General features: G+C 36.3%; 4 protein-coding genes across 6 annotated transcripts; 2 read left to right on the top strand and 2 right to left on the bottom strand.

Annotated features, from left to right (window-relative positions):
* Positions 1–2,125: 2,125 nt before the first annotated feature.
* On the bottom strand, positions 2,126–3,980 carry LOC135849936 (methionine--tRNA ligase, mitochondrial-like). The gene is made up of 2 exons (XM_065370595.1): positions 3,726–3,980; positions 2,126–3,631 (listed from the first exon to the last, which is right to left on the bottom strand). The coding sequence occupies exons 1-2, from the start codon at positions 3,885–3,887 to the stop codon at positions 2,144–2,146; spliced, it is 1,650 nt and encodes a 549-aa protein (XP_065226667.1). The 5' UTR covers positions 3,888–3,980; the 3' UTR covers positions 2,126–2,143.
* A 268-nt stretch (positions 3,981–4,248) lies between these two features.
* On the top strand, positions 4,249–8,048 carry LOC135849935 (polycomb protein eed-like). The gene is made up of 7 exons (XM_065370594.1): positions 4,249–4,470; positions 4,562–4,695; positions 4,774–4,945; positions 5,027–5,326; positions 5,403–5,642; positions 5,723–5,875; positions 7,656–8,048. The coding sequence occupies exons 1-7, from the start codon at positions 4,414–4,416 to the stop codon at positions 7,857–7,859; spliced, it is 1,260 nt and encodes a 419-aa protein (XP_065226666.1). The 5' UTR covers positions 4,249–4,413; the 3' UTR covers positions 7,860–8,048.
* Positions 8,049–8,398: 350 nt separating this feature from the next.
* On the top strand, positions 8,399–11,217 carry LOC135849934 (E3 ubiquitin-protein ligase TRIM23-like). The gene is made up of 9 exons (XM_065370593.1): positions 8,399–8,609; positions 8,680–8,842; positions 8,905–9,035; positions 9,121–9,511; positions 9,581–9,807; positions 9,910–10,089; positions 10,189–10,428; positions 10,492–10,617; positions 10,696–11,217. Exons 1-9 carry the CDS (start codon positions 8,544–8,546, stop codon positions 10,873–10,875), a joined length of 1,704 nt encoding a protein of 567 aa, XP_065226665.1. The 5' UTR covers positions 8,399–8,543; the 3' UTR covers positions 10,876–11,217.
* A 3,834-nt stretch (positions 11,218–15,051) lies between these two features.
* Positions 15,052–19,317, bottom strand: LOC135849933 (uncharacterized). Of its 3 annotated transcripts, XM_065370592.1 has the most exons (5): positions 19,014–19,317; positions 17,397–18,709; positions 15,770–17,366; positions 15,482–15,684; positions 15,052–15,388 (listed from the first exon to the last, which is right to left on the bottom strand). In XM_065370592.1, exons 2-5 carry the CDS (start codon positions 18,691–18,693, stop codon positions 15,330–15,332), a joined length of 3,156 nt encoding a protein of 1,051 aa, XP_065226664.1. In that variant the 5' UTR covers positions 18,694–18,709; positions 19,014–19,317; the 3' UTR covers positions 15,052–15,329. The 3 variants fall into 3 exon arrangements, with proteins under 3 accessions (XP_065226664.1, XP_065226661.1, XP_065226663.1); XM_065370589.1 differs by having other exon boundaries at positions 15,770–18,709; XM_065370591.1 differs by lacking the exon at positions 19,014–19,317 and adding an exon at positions 18,782–18,974 and having other exon boundaries at positions 15,770–18,709.
* Positions 19,318–25,829: the final 6,512 nt, after the last annotated feature.

Raw genomic sequence — 25,829 nt, 5'->3', positions numbered from 1 at the left:
CAGGAGAATAGATATTTCCAAGAAGTAGCTGGAAGCTTCAAAACCACTTGAAACCACCATGCAGTGGACTTCATACTATTTTATTTGAAATTAGTTTGCAGGGTAAATTTTGGGTTGCTAACCCCAATTGATAAAACAAGTTTCAAAAATCTACTGGAGGCTCCAGTAATTTTCAAAAAATCGCCGCAGGCTCCAAAACAACTTGAAATTATTTTGCAGAATTAATTTCGACTTTCCAACTCCATTTGATGAAATTTTGTGAGAATTTCAAGATTCAAAAATCTACTGGAGGCTCCAGTAATTTTCAAAAAATCCATGGAGGCTCCAAAACGACTTGAAATTCACCTGCAGCCCACTTCATAGCGTATTGACATCAGTTTGCAGAATTAATTTCGGCTTTCCAACTCCTTTGATGAAACTTTGTGGAGATTTCGAGTTTCAAAAATCTCCTGGAGGCTCCAGTAATTTTCAAAAAATCGCTGGAGGCTCCAAAACAACTTGAAATTATTTTGCAGAATTAATTTCGACTTTCCAACTCCATTTGATGAAATTTTGTGAGAATTTCAAGATTCAAAAATCTACTGGAGGCTCCAGTAATTTTCAGAAAATCGCTGGAGGCTCCAAAACGACTTCAAATTCACCTGAAGTCGACTTCATAGCTTATTGACATCAGTTTGCAGAATTAATTTCGGCTTTCCAACTCCTTTGATGAAATTTTGTGAAAATTTCGAGTTTCAAAAATCTCCTGGAGACTCCAATAATTTTCAAAAAAACGCTGGAGGCTCCAAAACAACTTGAAATTAGTTTGCAAAATTAATTTCGGCTTTCCAACCCCATTTGATGAAATTTTGTGGAAATTTCAAGTTTCGAAAATCTGCTGGAGGCTCCAGTAATTTTCAAAAAATCGCTGGAGGCTCCAAAACAACTTGAAATTTACCTGCAGTCGACTTCATAGCTTATTGACATCAGTTTGCAGAATTAATTTCGGCTTTCCAACTCCTTTGATGAAATTTTGTGAAAATTTCGAGTTTCGAAAATCTCCTGGAGGCTCCAGTAATTTTCAAAAAATCGCTGGAGGCTCCAAAACAACTTGAAATTAGTTTGCAGAATTAATTTCGGCTTTCCAACTCCATTTGATGAAATTTTGTGAGAATTTCAAGTTTCAAAAATCTGCTGGAGGCTCCAGAACTGCTCTAAACGGTTTGAAACAGTTTCCAATCGATTTGGCAGGTCGAAAATAGGGTATATCCCAAATTTCAGCTTACTAGGTCAATTTGGTAAAATTTTGATTTTTTCTCACATTTTGGGCAACATTTGATTTTTGAAAATTCACCAAAAATCGAAAAAGGCGCTTAAGCACTTGAAATTTTGACAGGTGATGAATTTTTGCCTGCTCTTTCGATCTAGCTTTGTACGGTTTAAAAAATTTCATGGTAGTCCTGTGTTGGAACGCAAAATGTGCGATTTCGGTTGACCTGCCAATGGAAATGGCCGTCATTTTGTAAGTAGGGCCACTTTTTGGGGGGGGGGACAAGGGCTAGAAATGTTCCTCAGGACTCCCCCTTTAAGAAAAAAGTTGTCCCGGAGGATCGGCAGGGGGTGCAAGTGATCATTATGCGGGTCCCCCGACTATATTCATATTGGATTTGCTAATTTGGTAAAATTAAGGTGAGAACTTGAAAAATTGAAATGCAATCTCACAAAATGAAAATAATTCGAAAATTATGTTCAGACGTTTTAAACAAGACAATGTTTAAAACTGTTTAAAACAAAAAAAAAAAAAATATAGAGTTGAAAAAAAAATTCAAATTTTTCAGTCAATTTTTGTTGATATATATTTTTAATATTTATTAGAAAAAAAAATTGATAAAAAAAATTTAAAAATTTTCAGCTTCTTATTTTAAACAAAAAAACACGTTTCAACAAAAAACCCTGTTCAGATTTTTTTCAAAAAAAAAAAAAAAAAATGTTGTTCCAAACTCTTCATCTTGCAAATAAAGCAAACGCGGAAATGGAAAAAGAAAAACAGTGAACACATCTTTCTTTTTAGTTCTTTCAACATGATTCTTCGTGGCAATTTTAATAGGAGGAACCCTAAAAAACGATTCAAAAAAATATGTCAATCAACATTTCAAAAAAAAACCTATTTATTAACAATTTTTCTATACAACACAATTGATTCGTTCGTTAAAGGAATATCTTCACATTTAACAGTAATATCAAGCCAGCTCGGTTTCATATTCTTCCAACCAGTTCTACTCGGCGAAATATTAAGCTTTCGAAACAACTGATGCGAAATTTCAGGCACAATTGGTAAAAGAGCAATACCACATATTCTTAAAACCTCCATAGTTATGTGTAAGACCATCGACAAATTAGCAGCTTGTTCGGGAATTTTCTTCATTTCCCACGGTTTACATTGTTCGAAAAATGCATTAGCTAAATACAATACGTTGAGCACTTCGTAAATACCTTTATAAAAATGTAACTCTTGATACGGTTGCGAGATCGCTTTTTGTAACTTGTAAACACTATCTGATAAACACTTGAGCCTATATGGATGATTTCCGAGCACTTCGCCGAATTGATCCTGATCGAAAGACGGATACACCTGTTGCAAATTCACCGATTTACTCGTACATCTGTTCAAAAGATTACCAAGCGTATTGGCCAAGTCTGCGTTCAACATGTTGATCACTTGAGGCTCGCTGTAATTTCCATCGCTGTGAGGAACGCCTTCTTTGAGTAAAAAGTATCTGAAACCGGAGGCAGTAAACTGACTAATTTTTTCGAACGGATTGACGACGTTGTTCTTCGACTTGGACATCTTTTCATCGTTCACCATCCAGTGCGAATGAACGAATAGTTTTCTAGGTGGTTCTAAACCAGCAGCTATTAGAAACGCGGGCCAATAAATACCGTGGAATTTGAGTATATCTTTGCCGACGACTTGCACCGTTGGAGGCCAAGTTCTGCAATTTGGATATCCGGCTACGGTCAAGTAGTTAACCAATGCGTCCAACCAAACGTATACTGTTTGCGAATCGTCATCTGGTACAGGGATACCCCAAGGTATACGAGAAACTGGTCTAGAAATAGAGATATCGAAAGATCCGTGATCTTCATTAAGCCATACTAGAAGTTGTTTGTGGAATTTCGAAGGGGTAACTTTGGTTTCATCTTTTAACCAATATAGCACATCGGATTTCACCTTGCTTAGTTTAAACATATAGTTTTCTTCTTCGTTCCATTCTACCGGGTGTCCCGATACTTCGCTTAGTTTTATTTCGCGTCCGTTTTCTACTTTAGTGACGAGTTGATTCTCGGTAAGGAACATTTCATCGGGTACGCAGTACCAACCGCTGTAGTGATCTTTGTATATGAATCCTTTTGATTGTAACTCTTTCCAGAATGTTTGTACAGCGGTTTTGTGATCCGAGTCGGTTGTACGAATATAATGGGTGTAATTTACACCGCTCGAGTCGAATAACTCCTTGTATTTGGTGGAGATTGTATCGCAATATTTCTTTATCGATATCGGATCCTTGCTTCCGGCTGCTTGTTGGACTTTTATACCGTGTTCGTCGGTGCCTGTGCTGAAAATAGCGGTTTTGTCCGGATTTCTTAGGGCCTGAAAATGAAATATTAAGTTCCCATATCGAATATAATTTGCTGGGGAGCTTTAACGTGCATGTGTGGAGGATTTTTTTGTTACAATAGAATACCTCAAATCGATGATATGCATCTGCTATAACTGCGCTGTAAAGATGACCTATGTGAGGAGCAGCATTTACGTAGAAAATTGGTGTAGTTACGAAGCTGGTGGAATAGTGTTTCCTGCAAAATCTCAAAACTTGAGGGTATCTTCTCACTCGAATGTTGTTCATTTTGGAAAAATCATCCGATATAAGTGAAATTTTAATGAAAATTGAACCGAAATTGAAAATTTTGAATTTGAAATAAAATTCAAAAACCGGGTGATAAGAAAAGAAACGTCGATTGATAAGCTTCAACTGTTTTCCTGGTTCCGGTTTTCCAAACCAAAACCAGAATTTTTTTTCAACTTTCTTTTATTTTTAGAAACTTTTGCAATTAAATTTTGATTTTTGCAGCATGGAAAAATTTTTTAATTTGAAATTTGAATTTGAAATTGAATTACTTTGAGGCAATGAGTTTTTTTGAAAAAGAAAAATCAAAATCCAACATTTCTAGAATCGGAAATACGCATCCGGGTTGTTTATTATTTTGTGTTTTGCCAGGCTGCAGAAAGGGAGGTAAAACCACTGACAACTTTCGCTTTCTTTTCTCAAATTTTCGGAATTTTCGGTTCAAAATTTCATTGTTATCTTCTCCTTCGAGTATTCTAGTGAATTTCAATCATCACTGATCAAGTGACTCCGTAAATTTGACACCATGAAGATGAAGAACATTAACAATTCATCCGACCAGAATATCGAGGAATCTGACGATGTGAGTTGACCATTATTTTCTTTCTTTGAAATTCATCTGATAAGAATAATGTTCGAAGATTATCTCCTGAAATAATTCTCGATGTTTTTAGGACGATACTTCCAGCGTAGGGAGTGCAAATACAGACACCAGTAATGCTACACCAACGTACAGAAGTAGAAAAAATCGTAAAGGGAGATCGAAACACAGTATAACTAATGCATCAAAATTGCAGTATAAATTCTCGTACGCAGCTTAGTTATTTGTCACAATAAACAAAACTCTATCTGCCTTTGTCCATAATGTTGAATTTTCTTCACGCAGATCTAGCTATAAAGAAGATCATTCTCAGCCATTATTCAGTGTACTGTTCAATCATTTGATCAAAGAACCACTTATCTTTGCCACAGTTGGAAGTAATCGTGTTTCAGTTTACGAGTGTTTGGATAATGGGAAAATGAAACTTCTACAATGTTACGCAGATCCTGCAGTTGAAGTATCCTTTTTATGATTAATGCAAATGCATTTTTTTAATCAGTCGCTTTCGAGATACATTTCTTTAATTTGAATAATTCAGCCAGAGGAAAATTTTTACACGTGTGCGTGGTCGTACAATAGTGAAAATCATAAACCGATTCTCGCAGTCGCTGGCTATCGAGGTGTGATTCGTATCCTGAGCATAAGCACCCAGAATTGTATTAAAGATTACACCGGTCACGGGAACTCGATAAATGAGTTGAAATTTCATCCCGAAGATACCAATTTGCTACTTTCAATAAGTAAAGATCATACTTTGAGACTTTGGAATATCAAAACGGATGTGTGTATTGCGATTTTCGGAGGAGTAGAAGGGCATCGTGATGAAGTACTTTCAGCTGTAAGTAATAATTGCGTATAATTTTGTTATAATTTAACAAATTTTTGATTATTTTTTTGGTAAATGTTCATTTTAGGATTTCGATTTATCAGGAACTCGTATCATGTCTTCCGGAATGGATCATTCGTTAAAGTTATGGCAATTAGATACCGAAGATGTTCGAACAGCTGTGACAAAATCGTACGAATTTATCGCGTGTCGTTCATCGCGACCTTTTCAAACTGCCGAGGAACATTTCCCAGAATTCTCTACGAGAGATATTCATCGTAATTACGTGGACTGCGTTAGGTGGTTCGGTGATTTCGTGATATCTAAAGTTGGTATAATTTTTGTACTCGCATAATTTCGACGATCGTTTTGAAATATTTTTTTATCAATTTTTTCATTCATTTATAGTCGTGTGAAAACTGCGTGGTATTTTGGAAACCAGGCCGTGGTGAAAATGGCGAAACGAAGAACAGCGATAATAACGTATCTATTATACATAAATTGGAATTGAAAGACTGCGAAATTTGGTTTATACGATTTTCGATGGATTATTTTCAAAAAGTATTTTGAGTTTTTCATCCACTTTTAGCATCTAGTCGAAGAGCCCGCTGAAGGATCTATTGCACCTCCCCGTCGATCCTCCGAGACAACTTTTTTCTTAAAGGGGGAGTCCTAAGGAACATTTCTAGCCTTTGTACTCAAAAAAAAAAGGTGCCCTACTTACGAAATGGCGGCCATTCTGATTGACAGGTCAGCCGAAATCGCAGATTTTGCGTTCCAACATAGGACTTGCACAAAATTTTTCAAACCGTACAAAGGTAGATCGAAAGATCAGGCAAAAATTTATCACCTGTCAAAATTTTAAGTGCTAAAGTGCGTTTTTCGATTTTTGGTGAATTTTTGAAAATCAAATTCAGGTCAAAAATGAGGGGAAAAATCAAAATTTTACCAAATTGACCAAGAAAGCTGAAATTTGGGATATACCTTATTTTTGACATCCCAAATCGATTGGAAACTGTTTCAAACCGTTTTGAGCAGTTCTGGAGCCTACAGCAGATTTTTGAAACTCGAAATTTCTACAATATTTCATCAAAATGGAGTTGGAAAGCTGAAATTTATTCTGCAAATTAATTTCAATGCGTTACGAAGTACTGCAGGCAAATTTCAAGTCGTTCTGGAGCCTCCAGCGATTTTTTGAAAATAAATTTTTACAAAATTTCATCAAAAATGGAAACGGAAATCTGAAATTTACTCTACACTCCAATTTTAACACCCTCTGAAGACGACTTCTAGTGGGTTCAAGTCATTTTGGAACCTCCGGCGACTTTTTGAAAATTACTGGAGCCTCTAGTGGATTTTTGAAACTTGAAATTCCCGCAACATTATACCAAATAGAGTTGGCAAGCTGAAATTTACTTCGCAAACTAATTTCAATGCGATATGAAGTCAACAACATGATGGTTTATAATAGTTTTGAAGCTCCCAGCTCCTTTTTGGAAATTTCATTTTTTCAAAAAACGCCATACGACCTTTCAAAAAGTCGCTGGAAGCTCCAAAACGACTTGAATTCCACCAGCAGTCGACTTCGTAGCGTATTGAAATTAGTTTGCTGAATAAATTTCGACTTTCCATCTCCGTTTGATGAAATTTCAAGTTTCAAAAATCTGCTGGAGGTTCCAGTAATTTTCAAAAAATCGCTGGAGCCTCCAAAACGACTTAAAATCCTCCTGCAGTCGACTTCATAGCGTATTAAAATTAGTTTGCAGAGTAAATTTCAGTTTTCCAACTCCATTTGACGAAATTTTGTGGAAATTTCGAGTTTCGAAAATCTGCTGGAGGCTCCAGAACTGCTCAAAACGGGTTGAAACAGTTTCTAATCGATTTGGCATGTCAAAAATAGGGTATATCCCAAATTTCAGTTTTCTTGGTCAATTTGGTAAAATTTTGATTTTTTCTCTCATTTTTGGCCAGAATTTGATTTTTAAAAATTCACCAAAAATCGAAAAACGCACTTTAGCACTTGAAAGTTTGACAGGTGATAAATTTTTGCCTGATCTTTCGATCTACCTTTGTACGTTTTGAAAAATGTTGTGCAAGTCCTACGTTGGAACGCAAAATCTGCGATTTCGGCCGACCTGCCAATCAAAATGGCCGCCATTTTGTAAGTAGGGCCACTTTTTTTTAGTACAAGGGCTAGAAATGTTCCTTAGGACTCCCTCTCTAAGAAAAAAGTTGTCCCGGGGGATCGACGGGGGAGGGGTGCAATAGATCCTTAAGCGGGCTCCCCAACTAATCGGAGATTATCTTCTTAGCAACTGATGATTGTGTTTTCTATTTGCAGATCTTAGCTTTGGGCAATCAGACTGGAAAATTATTCGTGTGGGATTTAGATGTTAACGATCCTTCGAGTATTCGTCCCGTTGTATTGACGCATCCTCGGTGTACTTCGGCTATCAGACAGACGAGCCTGAGTCGAGATGGATCTGTTTTATTGGCAGTTTGCGATGATCAGACTATTTGGCGTTGGGATAGGGTAGCATCGTGAGGAGTATTTTTTTTCTTTCTATAATTGACGTTTATCGTAATGAATCATTGTGTTTGAAGGCATTTTTATAGTTGAAATTATTTTAATGTAAGGATATTTATTTTTATTTAACATCGTGTAAAAAATAAAATGTGATAGATTTTTATTTGTGTAGGTTATGTTATAGTTGAATAGTTCATGTTTGTGAGATATTATTTGGGCTAAATTCCTGGTTTTTTAATTTCTGTTGCAAATTTCTGATGAATTAAATTCAAGATACGAATTTTTGCCTTTAATCATCGATATTACGTGTCTCTCTGGTTGTTTGTTTTATGATCAGGTCAATGACCTGTAGTAGGCTGGTACTGCTGCAGCTATTGAAGGACAGATTGTCTCAATTCCAATAGTTCTGTAGACGTATTCTTCGTTTAGCTGACTATTATGACTAGAAAAATTGAATTTGGATGAAGAAAAAATTCAAGAGAGGAAGCTATTTCAAAAAACTTGACGAAACAGCGATGACAAAATTTCAAATTTTGTAATCGTTCTGCGCGTCCTGCGCATGCGCAAACACCAATATCAACTGATAAAACACGAAGCTGTGATAAAAAAATTTAGTAAATCGTTTCAAAAAATCTTGAAATAATTCAATCGTAGTATGATTAAAATCGTTCGATCCTGTTTGTGAACATCCACAGCACCAGCATGTCCGGCGATGCTCTCCAAAATTTATCCCTGATGCGTAATTTCTCCTCGCAAAAGAAACCGAACGTAAGTAAATACCTATATTTTCATTTTTATGAAATGTACAAACAATTTAATCGAATAAAATTCATTCTAGGTATTGGAATGTCGCGTTTGCGAAGACGTTTTCACTTTACAAGGTGACAAAGTACCAAGGTTGTTGTATTGCGGGCATACAGTGTGCCATTCTTGTCTGCTTCACATTACACCGAACGAAGACGCAATATGTTGTCCCTTCGACAGACAGCCAACTCCCATAGGTAAATAAATACTGCCTGGTGTATCATATTACGAGCAAAATAACGACTTTTATTGCACACAGGAGCTTCAGGAGTTTGGGGTTTGAAGAAAAATTTCGCTCTGCTGGAATTATTGGAAAGATTACAATCGTGTTATGAAAAAGAAGCGGCGACTTTTCTAAGATGTTCCGAAGTGTTGGAAAAAGAACGCAGTGTAAGTTCGTGATTAGAAGTTCCCATTTTGAACTGATCCAGAGAAGCTGAGTATTATACTAATCGACATCTTTCAATATCTGCAGTTACGCATTCATTGCGACGAAAACGACGAACACACCGCTGTGATTTACTGTACGGTATGTGCGACTCATTTATGCGAATCGTGTTCCGATATCACTCATTCTACCAAAACATTAGCCAAACATCGTCGAGTACCATTATCGGAGAAACCTCGAGAAAGACCTCGGTGCCAATCGCATCCTTCTCACGTGGCTGAGTTCACTTGTCTAGAAGAGACTTGCAGAGCGAACCCTACTCTGATGTGTTATTTGTGCAAAGACTACGGACGTCATAAAAACCATAAACACGCCTTGGTCGAGACCGAAGCTGATAATATTCGATCGACTGTTCGTAATACAGCGTTGCATATGCGAAGTTTAATGGAGGAAATGGGAGAAACGTTGCATCGATTGGGTATTTAATATTTCTCAAGCTGGTTTTCAAGTTGATACAGGGTGTTTTACGGTTCTTTTTTATGTTTAGGTCAAGTAGCTGTTCGTATAGAAGGTACGACCGATGAGAGTGGCGAAATTCTCGAAGAAGGGACTGGTAGTTTGGTCAAGAAACGAGTCCAAACGTATTTCGATCAGTTGAGATCGACGTTAAATATACAAGAGGGTGCTGCTATCAATGCAGTTGAAACGTATGTCCGTGAGAGACTGTGTTCAATTCGACAGTTACAGGAAGATTTGGTAGCTTGGTTGTCCCAGGTGAATAAAAAATACTCGTTGATTTGTTACTTCAATTGGGAATCATCTTCGACCATTTACTGTGTAAAATTTCAAATTGTTTTAACCAGATTTTATTTCTAGATTGCTCTGGCTTGTGCCCAGTGTGACTATATTATTCTGCAAGATGATGCTCGAGTTCTTTCTGCAGCTTGTGAAATCAACGAAGCGATGGAATCGATTGAAAAACAACAGCAACAGTTCAATGAACTAGGACCCGAACGTAGACACCCTGATCCAAATATTCCCATCACTTTCACCAAAGTAAGTAACCGTAAAAACTTTTTGATTTTTCCTTTCAATGTAAAATTATTGAATTTTTTCTACGAACATTACTCACATTATTCTTATAAATTCTTGCAGGATAATCGAGTCCATATCGGCCCAAAAATGGAGATGCGTGTCGTAACACTGGGTTTGGACGGTGCTGGAAAAACCAGCGTTTTATTCAAACTCAAACAAAACGAATTCATCACTCAAATTCCCACCATTGGTTTCAACGTAGAAACGGTGGAATATAAAAATTTAAAATTCACAATTTGGGATGTCGGAGGGCAACCGAAGCTTAGACCTTTATGGAAACATTATTACCTGAATACTCAGGTACGTATTATTATTTTTAATATTTTTAAAAAATTATATTTTACTCATGAATCTACATTTCAGGCTATCATCTTCGTCATCGATTCTAGCGATAAAGAAAGACTAGACGAAGCGCACGAAGAACTGATGAAATTAATGAACGAAAAAGAATTGAAAGATGCTGCTTTACTTATATTGGCCAATAAACAGGTTCGGCTCGTTTCGATGCAGTTTTTTCCTACTTACATATTTGATTGCAATAATCTATATTAATGTATTTTGTTGCAGGATATTCAAGATTGTGAATCGATAGAATCGATTACCGAACGATTTTCTTTGTATAAATTATGCTGTGGAAGGAGTTGGCATATTAGAGCGTGTGATGCTCAAAGTGGTAATGGTTTACACGATGGACTAGACTGGCTTTCTAGACAGCTTTTAGCCACAGGAGTGTACGATGTTAATTAACGCAGGATTAACCGAGTTATTATGATCTTGCTTCGAAATATTCTATATTATATATCGCTGCTCCAAATATCTGTAGATCTTGACGTACTTAGTACGTTATCTTATATAAATTTAATATCGTTGACCGGTGTTGCTCAGGTTTACTGTAGAATGTTACGGTAATAATTGAGACATGAAACAAAGTGTTACTTGTACTAGGTACCTACCTATTTTGTATATTGTTGCATCGAATTGATCTTTGTTTAGGAAAAACGTGAATTAACGAATTAATCAAATGTGATACAAATTTAATAAACTATGATTATAGTTGATAAATAAAATATTCTATAATTTTAAAGCTTATTATCGAAATGCATTTTTATTTATTCGATCAAATAGTGAGCATTCATCATCACGTGACCGGACTAATTCGATCAGGAGTAAAGTATATCGTCATCAAGCGAGCGAACGCTCAGAAGAGTCAACTTATCTAAAGCGATGACAGTAATTCCTCGTTGCATAACATTCTTTATAATCACTACGAATGTTTAAATCATTATTTTAGAAAGCGTTTGCACTCGTCAATTTTACCAAAAAGTAAATTTCGTTGAACAAAATTTTTGGAATCCTTTAAAAAATAATTAGTTTTCAATTAACGATTGCATCGATGAAACATTAACTTTATCTTCTGAACAGAGCAATGAATTAGTATGATGTAACATGTTGTTTTCAAACACGAATTTACAAACGATCGACCAATTATTTCCCACGCATGATAAGCACTTGAGATATTTAAATTAACATGAATTAACATGTTATGTAAATTCCTCGCAATAGTGCTCCAGTGTCGAATAATTTGCCTATGCAACGCCTTGCACTTTGCAGCTCAATATTAGAATTAAGAATTCAAAAAATTATGATCGCAATAGGAGGGAGAGGAAGAGAAGAAGCAAGCCGAAAAAAATTTAGTCTACGTTGAATTTGTACATTGATAAGTAACAGGAGTTGACAATTTCTTCGAGGTGAAAGTAAATTTTCAAAACGAAAAATAAATTCTAGTCACATAACTCCTTTTGCTCTCCTAAATGGACTCCTATGACTATGATCATAATTATTCTCGATGGTTATTTTTTTCATATATTTTCTGGGTTCAGGGTTTCAGAAATCAGTGAAAAAGATGAAATGAGCAAGAACAACTGAAAAATCTAAGTAGGTACATTACATACCAAGTTTTAAAATTTTGAGAGCATCTTACCTCTCACTACTTTCAGTTTGCTTTACTTATCGCACGTCCAAAACACCAAATTCCAAAGTATCCCTCTGAAATGACGTGAAGAGGAGAGGGCTAAAAGATGGTCAACTGCAAATCGTGATTTCTCAACAAATACAAAATTAACAAATGAGTGTAATAATCCAACAACTAAAAATGAAGAGTGATATTCCAAAACTCGCTTTGTCCATTTTTATCAAAGTTGGGTTTTCAGTGGTACCTGGTAGATGAAGTATTAACTCACATTCCTACATCATCAACCTACCAAAATGAGGTGTTAAACTCACCTAAATAGCCAATTCACTAAAAATTGAAAAAAAAATAATGTTCCAAAACGCGCTTTGTCCATTTTTATTGAAATTTTTTTCAGCAGTATTTAGTGGATGCAATGTATACCTACACTCCTACATCATAAATCCACCCAAATAAAGTGCTAAACTCGCCTAAAAAGCCAATTTACCCGTTTAAAGGGAAACTGTTTTTCCTCTCTCCTGAAAAGTTGTGAAAATGGACAAAGCGAGTTTTGGAATATCACTCTTCAAATGCAATTAAAAATTGAATTTTTTAAAATTTAAAGCTTTAAAAAAAAATTGTTAAAAACCAAAAACTTTAAGAAAAAATATCTCCAAAAAATTAAACTTTTTAAAAATTAAAACTTGAAAAAAAATAAAAATGGGGGAAAAAATTATAATTTTTTTTGAAAACTTTGACATTTTAAAAATGATGTTTTTTTTTTGCAAAATGACATTTATTTTTTTTTTAAATTAGAAATTCGTTGAAACTTGACTACTTTTTATAAAACTGCCATTTTTCAACTCTGAACAATTATTTTACGAGTTAACGACTTTTTGCAAATTACAATTTTTTTACAACTGACGATTCTTTGCAAATTGACCATTTTTGACACTGAGATTGGCAATTTTCAACACTAAAATTGTCAATTGTTTGAATATTGACAGAATGTTTTGAAGTTCGAACGTTTTTCAAAAACTGACACTTTTTGACTCGGAACTTTTTTTTTTGGCAAATTGACTACAAAATTGACAACCTTTTGAAAATGTTTTGAAAATTGAAAACTTTTTTTTGAAAAAATCAACATTAACTCTTTAAAAATTAGCAATTCTTTGCAAATTGACTCATTTTTTGACAACAGACAATTTTTTGCAAATTGATAATTTTTTGAAAATTCACAACTTTTTGAGAATTCACAATTTTAAACATCAAGATTGACAGTTTTATGACAGTAAAATTGACAATTTTCTAATTTAATAATATTCATAGAATATTTTGAAGGTCGACCATTTTTCAAAAACTGACATTTTATAACTCAGAATATATGCTTTTTTTTTGCAAATTGACTATAAAATTGACAATCTTTTGACGACGTTTTAAAAATTGAAAACCTTTCTTGAAATAATCAACAACTTTTTGAAAATGAACAATTCTTTGCAAATTGACTCATTTTTTGCCAACTGACAATTTTTTACACTAAAATTGACCACATTTTTTTAAAAAAGTAACTATTTTTTTAAAAATGAACAAATCTTTGCAAATTGACGATTTTTTTTGATAACTAAAAGTTTTTTGCAAGTTGACAATTTTTTGAAAATGAACAATTTTTGACATTATAATTGAAAATTTCTTGACTGTAAAATTGACTTACCTTTTGACAATGTTTTAAAAGTTGACGCAGTTTTTTGAGTTTTGCCAACTTTTCAAAAATTGACACTTTTTAAATGTAAACAATTTTTTTCAAACACACAATTCTTTGCAAACTGTTTTTTTTTATTTCTGGGTGATAAAATCGACAACTTTTTATCAATGTTTTAAAAACTGACAAATTTTATAAAAATGAATAATTTTTTAAAATTTTGATGGAATTTTTTGAAGTATGATTTTTTTCTAAAAATCAACATTTTTCAACTCTTACCAACTTTTGTGCAAATTGACATTCTTAGAAAAATTGACACTTTTTTTTGAAATTTGATCATTTTTTAAAAACCCTCACTTTCTTATGAAGCATTTTTTTTACAATTTTTTTTTGCAAATTGGAAATTTCTTTCAAGTTTACAAAACCTATGTTTTTTGCAAATTGAAACTTTTTTAACAATGTTTTAAAAATTGACAATTTTTTGAAAATTAACAGTCTTTCGCAAATTGAAAATTTTTTTACAAATTGACAACCTTTTGCGTGTTGACAATTTTGGTTTTTATTACATAATCCTTCATTAGTTACGCTTCTTTCTCTAATTTAAAGGAATTTACGTATAACGTCCATATAATTATAGTTATAAATTATAATATTTCATAAATGTGAAAAAAGGAAAAGAAGGGATTAGAATTTTATAGAAATTTGTTAATGATTATTTCTCTCTTAATTACCTTTTGTTATTCTTCTTAGCGTTTGTATTTATGGCAGTCTGGTTCGGGTATTTATCTTTTCTCTTTCTATTCAATCTGTGTTTATTGGAAAAAATTTCACTAATTAACTTGTGGCATGTTTTATCGTGATTTTAATCTAATAAAACTTGTATCGGAGCTATTGTTAAATTTTATTGTATCTTTTGTTGAAAAATCATATTCAAAGAATCGTCGAATCATTTTCAATAATATTCGAATGTTTTAAGCATTGAGAATCATCATTTTGAAAAGTTTCTAAGCTTTTTGATCGATTTCAAATTCCAGCTATTATTCTTTAAAATAGGAATACGTCATTTTCTTCCGATTTTTTTTCAACAATAATTGTGAGATTTTTTTGGACACCCTGTATAGATGAAAATTCAATCCGTTCTTTATTATCTTTCACGTCACGTTGTATGTATAACCAAACGATACGATGTTATCGAATATCAACCTTTCATCGTGAACTGTTTCTGTTTACTATTCGTGCGTGAAACCAAAACAAAAACAACATCGAACAGCAGAAAAACTGTATAAAAAATGTAATTTCAAAATGAAAACAATCATTGTATTTAAAATTAGCCGTCGACGAGCGTAAAATTAATACTTACAAACACGAAATGTACAATAATTATGTACAAATCGAATACATAAATATCTAACGAAAATGAATAGGAGAAAAAAAAATTACAACGAGGGAGGTATGCGTAATAATTGCTAATTACGCAAGTACACAATATAAACTGCGAGATGGCGAATCGCAATCGCCGTATTATTCAATTTAAACACATCTACGTAGATCAGATCACCATCGACGATCTTCTTTATCGGGTTTCGGCCTAGATTTTCGAGACGGCCTAATATCTGTAAATTGATTTGAAAAAAGAAAAAGAAGAATACGATTAGAGAAAAATGTCGAATATTTTTCAAGGTGAAATTACGACGAGATGAACTCACCATCATCAGACTGATATTCGGAAGATGATTTTTTCGGCCTGGTGGGAGGACTTCTGGGACGTTTTCTGGTCGGTTTCTCGTCATCCGGATGTTTACGTCTGAGCAGCGGTGGCGGCGGAGGTGGTGGTGGTGGCGATGGTGACGACGACGTTGCAATCCGACGACGAGATTTAGCAACGGTAGCGGTAGCGGCGGCGTTGGCGCTTCAATAGAGAAAAACACAGTACATTAGAGGAGCGCAGTGCGGCTTCGCTGCGGCTGGAGTAATCGTCAGCACTTGATACTCACTGTCTACTACGAGCGTATTGTTCGGGTAGAAGTCGGCTGTCCGGAAGTAGACGTTTTTTAACGGCTCTAGGGTCGTCTAAACTACCGCCTAGGGCTAATTCGCTTAAATGTTTATCACGTTTGTCTAGCAGAGGAGCTTGTGCGAGTTTAGCAAGTGGAAACGAGTCGCCCGATCTAGGCGGAGGAGGTCGAGAATTAGCACGATGAGGCGAGGTAGGTCTTCGGCGAGACCTTTCCGGTGACACGTCGCGAGGTCTCTTGAATCGATTTAGTTCGCGAGGTGGCGGAGGAGGCGGCGGTGGTGACGGTGGTGACGTGGGTGGAGGTAGAGGTGGAGGAGGCGGCGGAGGAGGTGATTCGTATCTGGTTCTTCGTGCCGGAGATGCGTTTTGGCGACGTCTAGGTGGAGACTGGTTGTTGTTGAGACGCTGGACCGGGGCAGGGTGACCGATATTGTTATTACGTCTGGGAGGTGATGAGTTGACGCTGCGTCTTGGAGGAGATGAATTGACGATGCGTCTAGGAGGAGAGCTACGCCGAGCTGGAGATAAATTGCTGCCTCGTCTAGGAGGTGAGCCGCGTCTAGGTGGAGGTGAGCCTCGTCTTGATGGAGGTGAGCCGCGTCTTGATGGAGGTGAGCCTCGTCTAGGTGGAGGAGAGCCTCGCCTTGATTGAGGTGAGCCTCGTCTAGGTGGCGGTGAGCCTCGCCTTGATTGAGGTGAGCCTCGCCTTGATTGAGGTGAGCCTCGTCTCGGTGGAGATGAGCCGCGCCGAGCTGGAGAAACTCCTCGTCTCGGAGGTGAGCCACGCCTGATCAGAGATGCGCCTCGTCTTGGTGGAGATGAGCCGCGCCGAGCCGGAGATACGCCGCGTCTTGGTGGAGGTGAGCCACGCCTGATCGGAGAAGCACCTCGTCTTGGTGGAGGTGAGCCGCGCCGAGCTGGAGATACGCCTCGTCTCGGAGGTGAGCCACGCCTGATTGGTGATGCACCTCGTCTTGGCGGAGGTGAGCCGCGCCGAGCCGGAGATGCGGCTCGTCTCGGTGGAGGTGAACTGCGCCGAGCCGGAGATACGCCTCGTCTTGGCGGAGGTGGACTGCGCCGACCTGGTGATGAATTCATGCGTCTCGGTGGTGATGGATGGCTGCGTCGAGCTGGAGAAGAATTGACGTGACGTCTCGGTGGAGATGGATGACTGCGCCGAGCTGGAGAAGAATTGTTAGTACGTCTCGGTGAAGATGGATGATTGCGTCGAGCTGGTGAAGAATTGACAATACGTCTCGGAGGAGATGGATGGCTACGTCGAGCTGGAGAAGAATTGATGGGCCTTCTCGGCGAAGGCGAAGGGCTGCGTCGTGCTGGTGCTGCACTGATGGGACGTCTCGGCGGTGAACGAGCGCCTCGTCGATCCGGAGACATATTGCCGCGTCGACCTGGAGCTGGAGACATTCCACGTCTTGGTGGAGAAGAATTGCCACGCCGAACTGGACCAGGTGACAGGTTGCCACGCCGGCCAGAAGCTGGAGACATGTTGCCACGTCTACCAGGAGCAGGAGACATATTACCGCGTCTTGGAGAAGATCCGCGCCGACCAGAAGCTGGAGACATGTTGCCACGTCGACTCGGACCCGGCGACATGTTGCCACGTCTCACCGGAGATCCATTGCCACGCCGACTAGGAGCCGGAGACATGCCACGTCTCACCGGAGGAGACACACCACGCCGACTAGGAGCCGGTGACATGCCACGTCTAGGAGGAGATAAACTGCAACGTCGACCAGAAGCTGGCGAAATATTACGGCGTCTCGGCGGAGACAAATTGGCACGCCGATTCGGAGCCGGAGACATGCAACGTCTAGGCGGAGATGCATTCGCACGACGACTCGGAGCAGGAGACGGATTTGGACGACGTCCCGGAGCTGGAGACATACTATTGCGTCGATCCGGCGGAAAAATCCGGCCCGAATCGAGATATTTCTTCCTCGTCGGAGACACGTTATTACGAGATCTTTCTTCAGGAGGTGACGGCGGAGCTCTACGATGAGAATAGTTATCAAATTTATCGTATCGTTTGGGCGACGTGTGCGACGGCGGTCTTCGACGATCGCAATCGTTGACTATTCTTCTAGCCGGTGACATCGATCTTCGATAGCGATTTTCCATCATAGGAGGCGATAACCTTTCAACTAGTTTTGACATCAAAGGCGGTATCTTCGAAGTGTAATCTTCGTCTCGACGTCGACTCGCCGATCTATCTGGTTTCCTCGACGACGAATGATTTTCACGCGACGATAATATCCTCTGCGGACGGCAATTACTATTACTATTACTATTAACTAAACTATCGCGATATTTCAACGAACTGTTACGTTGTACGGTACGCTCGACCGATCGTCTATCGTGTTTGTCTCGAACGATTCGATGACCGAACGAAATCTCGTTTTGGTAACGCGTTTCACGTCTCCCCGATCGCGAATTCTTTTTCACGGCGATTTCGCCTCGATAAACCTGCCTCGTCTCGTGCGTATAATCTAGAAAATAAATATCCGAACGTTGTCTGCGTTCGACTTCTTTCCTAGGCGAGAAATTATTCCTAAAATTATGATCAAATGGGGCCGTATCGTAAGATCGAGAAAGCCTTTTAACAGCCAGTTTACGTTTACCGCGTTTTCCAACAGCTGATCTGGTAGCGATCGCCGTATCTTTATTACGGATACGAGCTGCCTTCGATTTGGCCGCTTTTGTACGCTGTTTTCGGGATGCTTTCGATCGAGCGCTCGGTTTCAATCGATCGCGTAACGTATTCCTTGCTTTACCACGATGACGGCTCGGTTCTCCGGCTGATCTTTGAGCATTTCGTAATTTCGTCGCTGCTTTTGCTTTACGTCGGGCAGTGGCTGCTTTGCTTCGAGGTCGAGGTCCCATTCTTCTACTGTATCACCTGAACAACACACGACCAATAATCAAACACGCGTACTTATAATTTTGTAAATATAACTTCCATGTCACATACAGACAGATATCGCACGATATGAGAGAATAATACTCGGTATTCGGCCACATTCCCTTTACACCTCGACAACGAATAACGATTAACGTTGACAATGACAGCTGCCAAAGACGACGCAATAACACAACATGAAGCGAGGTTGATCGTTGTCGATGCTAATTCGAAATGTGTGACTCGATATTATAACACTTTTGTGAGAGAAAAACACGACGCATAATAAATAAGTATTACTTACGAACGGTGTTCCGCTAGCTGGTGTTCGATGGAACTCGATAATATGAATCAAGTACTCGATAATGTCGTTTTTGAGTTGAATGCATTCGAAGTTACGAAGAATCGCATTTCTGCACACGTAATACTACAATCACAGTTTGATTTCTTAATTCGAAAAGTTATGAAAGTTATAACTAGATTTTGAATTTGAACATTTTTACATCGAGAAAATTATCAATAAATTTGTAGTTCAACTGTTCAGTTTGAAAAATCGCAATCTCTTGGGACGGTAGGGAAGGCATCACTGGCATCAGGGAAGGGAAACTGGAAAGCAAGGTACACATCGGTCCACCCCAAGAAAAAAGGTTGCACATTGTAAAAAACGCGTAAAAACCGGTATTTTCACGATTTACACAATATTCATGTTATTTGTATTTTTTTTTAGTACGTTATTTCGGGAGGAGGTGCCGTTGAATTTATATTTAAATTTTGTTTAAATTTTTTTAAAAATAGAGCATTTTGTTTTGCGCCTTATTATTAAAGGATGGCGAATCCTCCATTATCTGTGAAGCTAATTTCCATAATTTAATTAAACAAACACTTGATCTTGAACTAGTTACTCCTAGCATGTTGTGTATTGTGTATAGACATAGACGACATAGTATAGACCAGGGCCCGCATAAGGATCACTTGCACCTCCCATGCGGCCCTGCCGATCCTCCGGGACAACTTTTTTCTTAAAGAGAGATCCTAAGGAACATTTCTAGCCCTAGTCCTCAACAAAAAAAGTGGTCCAGCTTACAAAATGGGGGCCATTTTGATTAACAAGTCAGCCGAAACTGCAGATTTTGCGTTCCAACATAGAACTAGCATAAAATTTTTTAAACCGTACAAAGGTAGATCGAAAGAGCAGGAAAAAATTCATCACCTGTCAAAATTTCAAGTGCTAAAGTGCATTTTTCGATTTTTGGTGAATTTTTGAAAATCAAATTCAGGTCAAAAATGAGGGAAAAAATCAAAATTTTACCAGACTGACCTAGAAAGCTGGAATTTGATATATACCCTATTTTCGACCTGTCAAGTCGATTGGAAACTGTTTCAAACCGTTTTGAGCAGTTCTGGAGCCTTCAGCAGATTTTTGAAACTCGAAATTCCCACAAAATTTCATGAAATGGAGTTGGAAAGCCGAAATTAATTCTGCAAACTAATTTCAATACACTATGAAGTCGACTGCAGGTAAATTTCAAGTCGTTTTGAAGCCTCTAGCGATTTTTTGAAAATTACTGGAGTCTCCAGTAGATTTTTGAAACTTGAAATTTCCTCAAAATGGAGATGGAAAGCCACGACGAGAAAAGTTTTCAAACGACAGTAAATGCATTTGAACGACGATGTAAGATATTACCCGACAGAATAATTTAGTGCACGTCTATAATATAATACATTCAACGGCAAAATGTGCACGGAAAAGAAATGAAGAAATGGACGACAAAAAAACGCAAGTTTCTGGGAAAATGAATGATATGAAAAATTATAAACAGCATGTCACAAGACATTGAAAATAAGCGGCTCGTCTCCCAAACCAGCAGTGATTTTTTCGATTTCGCTGGTCTTCTTCTCCTCTGCTTTATGTCCCAATAAGGGGATGGACTCCCCTTCATCAGGAACTTCGATGACTAGTCCTCCTCCCCACCCCTAAAAAATTAAAAACCGTGAAGTTTCAGAAATGTGATCTTGAAACACAAAAAATCACGAAAAAAATTGTAGATGAATCATTTTATAATTCGACTTTTAAATTCAGGTCTAGGTACTTCTAAAACGAATAATTAGAAATCACAATAACTATGCACTCCAATTTTAACACCCTCTGAAGACGACTTCAGGTGGGTTTTAGTAATTTTGGAGCCTCCAGTGACTTTTTGAAAGGTTTCATGGCATTTATAGCAGAACTGAAATTTCCAAAAAGTAGCTGGAACCTTCAAAACCACTTGAAACCACCATGCAGTCGACTTGATATTATTGTATTAAAATTAGTTTGCAAAATAAATTTCGGCTTGCTAACCCCATTGGATGAAATTTTGGGAAAATTTCAAGTTTCAAAAATTTACTGGAGCTCCATTAATTTTCTAAAAATCGCTGGAGGCTCCAAAACGACTTAAAATTCACCAGCAGTCGACTTCATAGCGTATTGAAATTAGTTTGCAGAATTAATTTCGGCTTTCCAACTCCATTTGATGAAATTTTGTGGGATTTTCGAGTTTCAAAAAATCTACTGGAGGCTCCAGTAATTTTCAAAAAATTGGTGGAGGCATCAAAACGACATGAAATTCACCTGCAGTCGACTTCATAGCGTATTGAAATTAGTTTGCAAAATTAATTTCAGCTTTCCAACTCCGTTTGATGAAATTTTGTGGGAATTTCGAGTTTCAAAAATCTGCTGGAGGCTCCAGAACTGTTCAAAACGGTTTGAAACAGTGTTTTCAATCGACTTGGCAGGTCGAAAAAAGGGTATATCCCAAATTTCAGCTTTCTAGGTCAATTTGGTAAAATTTGGTTTTTTTCTCTAATTTTGGCCAAAATTTGATTTCTGAAAATTCGCCAAAAATCGAAAAAGGTACTTTACCGCTTGAAATTTAAAAACCAATCTCCCAAAGCACACTAGACAGAACAACGCATACTTTTCAAAACGAAACACTCGATGAATGATTTTTACGAAAATATTAAAATGAAGGAGAATGGAGAACCATCAACATCCGCAGCATTCTCAGCAATTCCCAGTAAAGTAATAAAAAAAATATGAAAAAATAAAACAAACGGCAATAAAAAGTCATGTAGATGCCTATAGGTATTAGTCACTTTTGTCATTTTGTTTGTAAACGAGTTTGACACCGCGTTTTATTGCCTTTTTTTATTACCCAAATGTTCGCAACGAACACTGTAGTGCACGTACTATTCTTGTGGGTAGTTTCCGGATACTTCGCAATGTACACTACAGTGTCTACAAACTTTCAGGGTTAGTTATGAAAAGTATAATCGGAGTATAAAAAATTTGTGATGAATGAGCGATAGTGTGTACCTACCTTTCCTTAATAATTACCAGAATAACATTTTCTGTTGGAAAAAAAATGAAGACGATAAATTGAATAATATTTCACACGTTGCTTATATTCCGCATTTACATTAAACTACCAAAGTCTAAAACTTTCCATCAAAAATTGAAAAATGGATTTTTGTTGATTTCCATTAGCATGCGGTTATTGAAAATACATCACTGAAATACCTAACCAACTGTGAAAGAATCGCTCTAATATTGCTCAGAAAAATTAGAAAAATTCTCAAAGTCTATGTACACAGCAGTGTAAAAAAAAGATCTTCCCAATGCATTCCCCTCAAAACTGCCAGAAAGACCAACCTCTGTAAAATATTAAAAAATGTCCTATTTTTCGCCAAAAATTCGAACAAATTTCTAATTTTTGTCAAAATTGGTTGTTTTTGAATTTTGAAAAATAAATAACTTATAAAAAAATTAGTCCTGAAAAAAATGAAAAATTTTGAATTTTTGAGAGGTTTTCCTGAAAATTTAAAATGCGAACTTCTTATTTTGAATATGATTTTTTTGTACCTCACAAATTGTAAGTATTCTGAAGCTTTTGTCCTCGCTTCGCTCGGGCAAAATCGAAAATGTTCTGTTCCCTTTTTGAATTGATTTTCAAAGACCAAGAAGCTAAAAACACAAAACGCGAAAAAATTGCGAATTTTTTATTTTTGATTTCGTCAACTTTGCAATAGAACAATCAAATGTTTTGACAAGTATGAAAACATCGTTTTCGAATATTTAAAATTATTCAGCATTTTTGTTTTCAAATCTCTCTTCCAAAATTTGTTCGAACAACATTTGACTAATTAGCATGAAAACTATTGGGGGGGGGGGGTCTGGAATAAAAAGTTGGGAAATGTTTACTTTCACCACCCTCTCCCAACCCACAACATATCACTTTATACCACCCCTTTAATTTTTTTTTGTACTATAATAAAGGATATTCATACACAATGCTGCATTAGAAAAAAAAAAAAAAAACACTTTCATTCTCTTTCCAATTACACCAAAATCATTATTTTTAGTTGAGAAAATGACGATTTTATGAAATGCTATTTTTTGAAAAAAAATGACACGAATTCGTGGAATTGGAATTTTTTGTTCTCCGAAAGGTAACGAATTTGAATTTACGTCATTATTGAAGGAAAATCGGTGTTCTTTTGAATGGTCTCAAATTCATGGTAATCTCTTCAGCCCTTTACTCAGTTTTCAGCCGTTTTAGTTGAATAAAACGTCAAAAATTTGAGAAAATCACCTTTATTATGAGGGAAATTGAGTATAATTAATTTTCAAGGGCACCATTTCTATTCTCCAGAAACACTCACTTGAAAAAAAATCCTACAGAAACCAACACCAGCTGCTGAGCTGCACATTAAATTGCTGTCTGAAAAAATTAAGTTAATTTAGAAAAATGTAAAAAAAAATTCAGCCCTCTGAAGGGAAATTAATTTGATTTCAATGCATTTTTGAGAATGAGAAAAATGAAAACAGTGAAATAATTCTAAATAGGTAATGTAAATAGGTAAGTACATACATTATTAATTAATTATAATTTTGTATAAATGTACTTTCAATTTGTCTCAAATTTATGACCATCAATTTAATTATTCACACTGTTTTGGGGCCTTATTACTTGACTCAAATACAAAAAATTTGATCAATTCAACTCTATTTTGCGAAGAGTTGAGTAAAATGAAATTTGAAGGGTATCATTCTATGTATAGGAAATGAATTGCTCCATCATACATCACAAATGAAATGAACAATACATTGCCCAGCTGCTTTTCGAATGCATTTACGAGTAGGTATTCAGTTCGATTCGTTCATCTAGAATTTTAGATACCGTTATTTCATCTTATAAAATTAGAAAAAAATTCGAACTTGAAAGAATATGGGTACATTTATACATAAGTACATACGTCTTACGTACATTCAACATTGAAGTAATTATCCATTCTTAATGACCACGGCTTCTCAATCGGTTTCGGATAGACAGAAGAAACGATTAATGACTACAATTTGAATGTAAACAATGAGTAAATGATTAATTAATTAAAAATAAAATTGTTTTAAAAGTTCTCAAAGTACGAATTTCAGAAATCAGAAGAATAATGATTAATTTTAAAACCACCTTACGTCCATCTAGATTCTCGAGCTTTAACGTTGATTTGTTTTACCTCACAAGTCATCTGATCATTTTTTTTGCCCAAGTCAACTTCTCCAGGCAAAATAAGGATCAAGGACAGAAATTGAGTCATCGAACTAAACTGCACTTTGATCAATTGTTCAAGTCCAAATTGATCTCGATGGTATACCAGAGTCGTGTTTTTCAGAGTGAAATAAAGATAGAAATCGAGTCATTATTGGATTAAAAAATGAATTCTGAATTCTGATCAATGGTCAAGTCGAAGTTGATAATCGGTCGCGAAATATTTGTTTGAAAATAACCAGGCCAGTCATCGCAAACGAGGGAATCAATCATATTTAAAGAACTGTGATATCTAAATTTAAAATTAACGCCAACCCCCCCCCCCCCACAAAAAAAACATTAAAAAACTGACTTACCGATTTCGACGTAATGGTGATTTATGTCCTACCATATACTGACTGCTAAAATTGCTACTCACCTGAAACGAAACAAAAATACAATTAATAATCGAATTATTTAATCATTTTAACAAATAAATACACACTCAATCAAATTCAACTCATTTTAATTCGAGGTGAAAAATTCAATGAAAAATGGAATGAAGTCTCCTCTTCAAAGACGTTCAAGTCAACTTGATGCTGAAATTCTAAATAGGCCATTAGGTATAATTTTTTTTTTACACTTTACATAAGAAATCAAATCAATTTTTTAAAAATTTTTTCTAATTAATTTAATAATCAAAAATTTTAAACTTGCCTGTTTTAATAAAAAATCAATTTTAAAAAATGATTTTTATTAACATAGGTAATTATTTATTTATTATTATTTATTACCTATTGGTAACAAAGGGAAGCGATGGCGAAGGGTGAAAGGCATACTTTTTCGATGCAGACCACTCTCACATTTCCCTGCAATGATCCCAGATGCCACCAGCATAAGTAATAACCTGTCCTAAAATCACCTGAGATTTGAGACCACATAGGCACATAATTTTCACTGTTCAAAAAATTTTCCCACTCAAATACTTCGAATAATTATTCCATTCATTACGCAAGTGTTCTTATCATTATTGCTTGTACGTACAATGTACGTAATTTCAATTCTTCAACAAATTTTTCCACTCAAATCATTTAAATTTTCCATTTTGTTAAACAAGTGTTATCATTACTGGTAGGACGTATCTCAACAGTCAACATGTCATACGTAATAGGTATCCTTGTGTTTGTAAATACCTCTTTATGATCACTCTTGTGAAATTGGTTGTCTACTTCATATCTCATAAGGAATAAATTAGCTTGAAAACTTGAATTCATAATGAATACTGATAGGAAAATTCTATCAAGTGCGCAACAATGGAAAAAATGAATGTGTTACTACGCATGTTTATTTGTTTCTAAAAATTTGTCGATTTTTCACAAAAAAATGGCAAACGATTGTAATTCATTTTGCAGAAAACTCCTAGTTCAAAAAGTCATACTAACGTGTTTCTCGGAAGTGTCCAGAATTCTCGTTATTTCGACCAAAATTCATAAAAACAACATTTTTTCACAATAATTGCTATAAAGTCCTGCAATTAGCTAAAATTGTCGAAATTT

Source organism: Planococcus citri, chromosome 1, assembly GCF_950023065.1.
Source record: "Planococcus citri chromosome 1, ihPlaCitr1.1, whole genome shotgun sequence".
NCBI classification, from domain to species: Eukaryota; Metazoa; Arthropoda; class Insecta; order Hemiptera; family Pseudococcidae; genus Planococcus; species Planococcus citri.
The sequence above is the reverse complement of the archived record's forward strand: the minus strand, read 5'-3'. Positions and strand labels throughout refer to the sequence as shown.

Coding starts and splice junctions, on each gene's coding strand:
- LOC135849936 (XM_065370595.1), bottom strand. CDS start 3,887: ATGAACAACATTCGAGTGAGAAGATACCCTCAAGTTTTGAGATTTTGC. Junction 3,632..3,725: donor ATGCATATCATCGATTTGAG/GTATTCTATTGT, acceptor TTTCATTTTCAG/GCCCTAAGAAATCCGGACAA.
- LOC135849933 (XM_065370589.1), bottom strand. CDS start 18,693: ATGGGACCTCGACCTCGAAGCAAAGCAGCCACTGCCCGACGTAAAGCA. Junction 15,685..15,769: donor CAATACGCTCGTAGTAGACA/GTGAGTATCAAG, acceptor TCTCTATTGAAG/CGCCAACGCCGCCGCTACCG. Junction 15,389..15,481: donor CGAATATCAGTCTGATGATG/GTGAGTTCATCT, acceptor ATCAATTTACAG/ATATTAGGCCGTCTCGAAAA.
- LOC135849935 (XM_065370594.1), top strand. CDS start 4,414: ATGAAGATGAAGAACATTAACAATTCATCCGACCAGAATATCGAGGAA. Junction 4,471..4,561: donor ATATCGAGGAATCTGACGAT/GTGAGTTGACCA, acceptor CGATGTTTTTAG/GACGATACTTCCAGCGTAGG. Junction 4,696..4,773: donor AAATTGCAGTATAAATTCTC/GTACGCAGCTTA, acceptor TTCTTCACGCAG/ATCTAGCTATAAAGAAGATC.
- LOC135849934 (XM_065370593.1), top strand. CDS start 8,544: ATGTCCGGCGATGCTCTCCAAAATTTATCCCTGATGCGTAATTTCTCC. Junction 9,512..9,580: donor AGAAACGTTGCATCGATTGG/GTATTTAATATT, acceptor TTTTATGTTTAG/GTCAAGTAGCTGTTCGTATA. Junction 10,090..10,188: donor TTCCCATCACTTTCACCAAA/GTAAGTAACCGT, acceptor AAATTCTTGCAG/GATAATCGAGTCCATATCGG.